General features: G+C 40.1%; 1 protein-coding gene across 2 annotated transcripts; it reads left to right on the forward strand.

The window, feature by feature from the left end:
- The first annotated feature begins 755 nt into the window (after positions 1 to 755).
- LOC145437155 (cdc42 homolog) lies at positions 756 to 6,260 on the forward strand. 2 transcript variants are annotated; one of them, XM_080314326.1, is made up of 6 exons: positions 757 to 954; positions 1,020 to 1,092; positions 1,204 to 1,313; positions 2,743 to 2,940; positions 3,091 to 3,204; positions 5,531 to 6,061. In XM_080314326.1, exons 1-5 carry the CDS (start codon positions 850 to 852, stop codon positions 3,181 to 3,183), a joined length of 579 nt encoding a protein of 192 aa, XP_080170452.1. In that variant the 5' UTR covers positions 757 to 849; the 3' UTR covers positions 3,184 to 3,204; positions 5,531 to 6,061. The 2 variants fall into 2 exon arrangements, with proteins under 2 accessions (XP_080170453.1, XP_080170452.1); XM_080314327.1 differs by lacking the exon at positions 3,091 to 3,204 and having other exon boundaries at positions 756 to 954; positions 5,531 to 6,260.
- The last annotated feature ends 447 nt before the right edge of the window (positions 6,261 to 6,707 follow it).

Genomic DNA, 6,707 nt, shown 5'->3' on the forward strand with positions numbered 1-6,707 from the left:
TCAATATTCGAAAGGCGTGGTCAAGTCAGAAATATTAATCGAAATAGAATGGAATTAGCAATCACTTGACTTGATTTCAAATCAGTTTCGAAATTGTGTTCTGTTGAATTGTGGCTCTTCAACTTTGTGGACTTCTTCAACGTTTTCTTAAGCTTTGACTGTTTTTGGACCATATTAATTATACTATATCTTTACTGTAATTACTGCTGCTACTGTTGATGATATCAGTGTATTCTCTTGTTGTAAAGCTCTTAGGAATTAGAGGGGAAGTGCACGCTCTGTTACTGTGAAATACGATAGTGCTCCATGTTCTTGCTTGTCAATGCCTGAGGGTGGTCGTAATCTACTTCATTAAAAAAAACCATTGTAAATCACTCTCCACTACTGGGAGTGTTGGAGATAGGTCTTGAGTTACAGTTGATGAGGCTTTTCGTTTGAGTTGATTTGCCAGTAACTATTAGATGGATATTTTAGTTGGTGTTGGGGTTCTAGCAATATTGTACAGACTATGTAACATTGATCTGTGTGGTAATACTCTAGATTTTACACTCTGATTGATTTAATCCTTGTAATCTGCTTAGGGCTACATGAGCAGTGTGAGTCTGTGTCATCCTATTCAACATCAATACTCAGAACTTTTAGGTTATCATGTTCCTTTAGTATGGATAATCTGGTTTGTTGATGGATCACACCTTATCAGCGTCATTGTCTACACTTATGTTGTGCAGAGATCAGTTCATATTTTTGTATCTGAGGAAAAATGATCACTAAAAAACCTTTTACTTTTTCTCAGTGTCATTCTAGGGATACAGTACATATTTATATTGGTTGTGGTGTATTGTATAAATTATGCAAACTATCAAGTGTGTCGTTGTGGGTGACGGAGCTGTTGGTAAAACATGCCTCTTAATATCCTATACTACCAATAAATTTCCATCTGAATATGTACCAACGGTAAGTCTAACCATCTTGTGATTGTTATGTGATGCGTCGCATATTGAAGATATATTTTTGTGTAGGTTTTCGATAACTACGCCGTCACTGTAATGATTGGAGGGGAACCGTATACATTGGGATTATTTGACACAGCGGGTAAGGGATTTTGCACATTCAATTCTAGAGGGTATTTCAATGCCTTAGCTCTCGCATCAGCAGTGTGGTTAACTCATTTCCTCTCTTTCATACGACACTTTTGTGTTGCAGGTCAAGAAGATTATGACAGGCTGAGGCCTCTCAGTTATCCCCAGACTGATGTGTTTTTGGTGTGCTTTTCGGTTGTTGCTCCATCGTCATTTGAAAATATCAAGGAAAAGGTGAGAGCTTCACATTTTCACTGTTTTCTGCGTTCATCATGATGTGCTATTCGGGGAAGGTTCTGTTGTTTAGAAATGGTCTTGCCACTTGTATCTTACCTCCAGCTGACGCTGGCTCAGGGTACCCCGGTTAAGAACCACTGTTCTAGATAGATATGGACATGGTAATACATTTTCATGAAGTAATTTCGATTCAAATTGACATTGCAAACTCAAATATACTTAACACCTTATAAAGTCTTGTATTATTCTCGTACTAGGTATTACCAACCCTAGTTTGATTTGTTTAACACCAGTGCCAATGTATGCTATGAACCTTTTGAAAAGATCACATTCATATGGTACTGGTGGTGTTCTGCTTGATATGGGTCACTTTTGAGTCAGCCTTACTGCAGAAATGACCACTTAATGATTGTTTACTTATGTTCATTGAATGACCTCATTCTCTATCTAACCACAGCCCAGTGCTGTTATGGTGGTACATTAAATTCTTGTAAGACAGCGCATTCTTCGAGCATACACTTTCGAAACGTCTGGTTTCTGTGCTATTGATTAACTATGATGTCATGGCCATTTTTGTATTCAACTAGTGAGACAGACATGTGCGTATTATGTAACAATGTGGATTTAACTGCGCCCTTTTCTGGAGTTCATGACATGTTTTGTCATGTTTCCTATACACTGATTCTGTGATATGGCAATAGATTATGGGGTGTACTGCTGTGTTGTGTTTCTGATAGCACACTATGACTCTGTTGCAGGGGATATCCATATAGTTTCAAAACTCGAAGTAACCAAAACCAGGTTGCAACATGGTGAAGAATTATTGCGTTTCATTTGGTTCACTGTTGTTGTTCTATACAGTTCATGTCCCTGGGGACCTATTTGGCGGGCAAATTAAATGTCATTCTTGATAGCTGTGCGGTGGTGCCTTACCTAGAGACTCTGCGTCACTTGAACTCACAGGCTGTTATAAATGAATTGGTTGGCAACATATCATTCATGTGGCATCCAAAATTTATCCTAGACTTTGATCAATGCCTGACTAACGCAGGCTTACGGCTAGCCAACTCCACGCTATTAGCTCAAAAGGGGGAGTACTATACAAAAATAGGGAGAGTAGGTTGCTGTCAAACAACAATTTCACGCTGTGACGAGGCATTCTGAAACATATTTTAAGCATTAATTGATATGTCGCAGGTTTCATTTACTCACTGATTGACAATTAACAATGGGCTAGCGAGGATTACTCTTGCATGAAAACAATGATTACACCAGCAAATATTAGATAAAGGAAGGAAATTGTGATTTCTTCTAACCATTTTCCACATCCTGTTTTCTGTTGGTAGCTTACATCGATGTCATACTCATTGAAAACGGAAAATTTGAGGATAGCCTTCTCAATATCAATCGGTCTTTCTCTTTTTAGTGGGTTCCGGAAATAACGCATCACTGTCCAAAGACTCCATTCCTCCTTGTCGGGACGCAGGTTGATTTACGCGACGACGTAGGCACCATTGAGAAATTGTCGAAAAACAAGCAAAAACCCATTGCACACGAGATGGGCGAGAAACTTGCCCGGGAGTTAAAAGCAGTGAAATACGTCGAGTGCTCTGCCCTAACACAGGTATGAACTCGCTAGTGGTTGTCGTTGTAGGCTTATTTGTATCTTATTTCATGCTAACTACTGTACATAAGAATCGTTAATGATCGGCTCAATTATTGAAATATTACAAAGGCCTTGTGTGTGACGCTCTGGTATATGATTAAAATGCAGAAAGGCTTGAAAAACGTTTTTGATGAAGCGATATTAGCGGCATTGGAACCTCCGTCAGAAAAGAAGAAAAAGGGCCCCTGCTCGTTGCTATAGGCGACTGTCTTCGAGACTGTGGTATGGAAAAAAACTTGTACGAGAAGCGTGGATATCTTGCTTTGAAAGTCCTTAATTTTGCATCTAGTTCTTTTCTTCGTCTCTACTTTTCTGTCAAACGGTTTAGACCGAATACTGAATGTAGCGGCTTTCCTGCAGCACGACCTTGCAGGCAAACCGATTCTAATTGATTACACGGTTTGCGCTAATCCAGTTAGCAACATTTGGTGTTCTGCACCATCCATCCAAGTTAAACTGTATTTCATTCCACTTTATCTGTAGCAAAGCAATCATTTCTGCTTTTCGAGGAATAGACGTTTTGGTGACTTGTGTATCTAGCAGACGTGTGCGGGTCAGTTGTATTTATAAGTAGGGCTGGGCAAAATCGAGTACCTGAGTGATTCGATTCTGAATCACGTATTATGCTTCGAGTCGAGTCGAGTAATCGAGTATCATTCATTATGACGTCATAACATATTATAATACGTCAAAGTTCAAATATGTACCGTTTATGCAACCGCAAAGAATATAATGCCTGTTATCCATCTCATGAAAGCTACTTTGGTATTTTTTCGACCATACCGATTTCATTCCACTTGGTGGCAATGCTGTGGGATAATCATAACTTGGGAAATGGGCTACGTCCAGCAATCTTTGTACCTTTGCACTATATGTTTCGTATGTTACGATACCGCCAATCGAGGTTTCCAGGCTTTAACAGTGAAAATTAGTATCGAAACTATAATCCTCGTTGATAAATTACCTTTCAGTGGCGAGAAGCGTATAATTTCAGTACTCGAAAAAATCGTCTTTTACTACTCGACTCGAATCATTAAAATTATTACTCGATTCAGATTCGAGTACTCGAATCATTGTGCCCAGCTCTATTTATAAGTAATATTCTAAGTATGTCAAAGTCCGTCCCTGAATCAAACACAACAACCGTCATCAGATCCTATTTATTAGCTGCCTGTGATGTGTCTCTGAAACAAGTACTTGACAGTGTTCCGTGTTCAGTGTACCAACTGTGAAAAATTGTGGAGTGGATTGGCCTATTCAAATATTTACCTTTTGAAACCAATGTGAGCATTGGCAAACTTCTCGAAAACGTAGTCAGAGCATCCTTTCCCTGCATAACGATATGTGAACCTTGGTTGCAGTTGTGAAATATCTATATGTTATTTTCACTTTCATGTCGTTGCGGGCTCTGACTCGTGTGAGAATATGTGAAAAAGAAAGTAGAGTTGGTTTGGTTTGTTAAATCAGAACATTCATGACACGGACCGTTGCTATTTGCAAAGCGACAATTAGCAGTATCCGTAAAAATACCCGAATCTTGGTCAGGCTATGACTTATTTCCCTGCCCATTCCATCGGGATAGGATTTGACCTGCACAAGTCCGCTAGCTAGCACTGTTCCATTGGTTTTGTTTGTATTTGCGTTCACTCTAATGTGGACATAATTTTCTTTCACTTCGCAGTGCCGATAACGTACTCTTGATTACTCAAATGTTCTCGGAGCATGCTGTATTTTATTTCACCTTACGAATCAGCACCTTCCTTCGTACTAACATGAGATTCTAGTATGTTTGTATATGCTGGAGAATGCAAAATCTAATATAGCAGATAGCACTACACTAACTATTCTTCATAACGCATGTCTTATTTTAACGGCTTATGCCGATCGCATTTAACCTCATTGTTAATGCAATGCTGTTCGATTTTTCAACGCAAAATATACTGCATGCGCTAAACTCAATTCTATCACTCATGCTGATGCAGATGATATTGAAATTCCCCTGCATATATACATGTACATTTTGCAATCTGCCTGGTATAGTGCCTGGTAAGCCATCTATTTATGTAACATCATGTTACATCCATGTTTCCCATGGGAACAGTTGAATTGTTGGGACTATACTCAAATTTTTTCCATCTATTCAACTCAAAGCGGGCGTGATGGAGAAACCGCAATAATATACCAACCAGATGATATCCATCAGCCCTTCTTGAAAGAATCAATGGTGTGTTGCTGGTGCTTCAATTCACATTGGGAAATGTTGTAACTTCACCCCTATAGGTTTCACTCGCGCCTTCAAAATCTGGCTGCATGATTACACCGTAGAGATGCCCAGTAAGCTTATTCTGTGACTAACCTACCCGCGATATACATTCTGGCATGATGACGTGACTCATTCCTTCCTCTGTGGTCTCATGCCCATTCACTGACTGTTCAACGCTCCGGCTCAGCACACGCATGCTGCCGTCATCAGCCTTGCCTTGCTGACACGGCACGATCTCTGGCTTTTAGCGATATGACGCGCGTTGACAATGGTATTGTTTTGCAGAAAGGACTGAAGAATGTGTTTGATGAGGCTATATTGGCAGCTTTAGAACCACCGGAACCACGCAAAAGAAGAAAGTGTAATATATTGTGAATTTGGAGCAATGCACTTAATCGACTTTGCGACTACCCAATACACTCCCCTCCCTTTGTTAGTTCTAACGCTTGTCGGTGCGCATGAGCAGAATTCTTCTGTCGTCCACAGTTGACTTTGGTGCAGTGTCCTGTTTTCTTTGCGGGGGACCGTCTCCGCGTCCCACCCGGATGGGTCGTTTTTCATTTATTATATTCTATCGGCGTCTGTATCATCGACGGAAGACCGACGCTATTTACACTGAGCCCCTGTTTCGACCTGGTTGTCCCAATAGCAGCCTTCATCATTTTCCCCGTATGTGATTGGCGTCGTCGAACATTTGCTGACTTTTTTTCGTTTGTAAAAATGGCGTGATACGATAATTTTTGCTTGTTCGCTTCTTTGAGGGCTGGCTGCTCTTGACGATGAATTTTCCGAAGAAAAAAACTGAAGACCAACTCAGATTCGTTGGTCAATCATTTTACTTTCTCTAATATGCATATATCTATTAGCCTGTTGAATGTCTTGAGCCGGTATCCCTAATTCTGCTTACGATAGTGGCGTCCCATTTATGGGATCTCATTCATATTACTAATACAATACAATACAGGCGGAGCATTCACTACTACTTTTGTTTTGAATAAAAGCAGCTTTTAAATGACGCTATTTAAACAGATTAAAAAGAGCATTCCTGGTTTTGCCAAGAAATTATAGGTTCTCAGTTCTGTAGTTGGGGCTCATGCTGTCGTGCAGCGTCAGAGTAGATCGTTGATTCCGTTTTTCTATGGTCTTTCACTTGTAATACACGTACCCCACCGAAGTGATATGGGTCATCAAAGTTGTACAGAATCATGACGAGATCTGCGAGTAACATGAAGTTATAGGCCACATCTAATTTAGCGGTGAAAACATTGATCTATGTTTTGATTCTGGATGGGTGTATCTGATACAGGGTATAGGAGTACTGTTCGGTGCTTGAAATGACTTCGTCGAGGCTGTTGTCACGGGACGCAGTGTCTACAATGGCGAATATAAGTTGCTGGTTTGTGATGTACAAAAAGAAAACCTTTCGTACGTGGGGTTACCAATACGTCCTCTTTTTGATTGT

The sequence above is a fragment of the Botryllus schlosseri genome, chromosome 4, assembly GCF_051294905.1.
Source record: "Botryllus schlosseri isolate E-star chromosome 4, Bs_hap1, whole genome shotgun sequence".
NCBI classification, from domain to species: domain Eukaryota; kingdom Metazoa; phylum Chordata; class Ascidiacea; order Stolidobranchia; family Styelidae; genus Botryllus; species Botryllus schlosseri.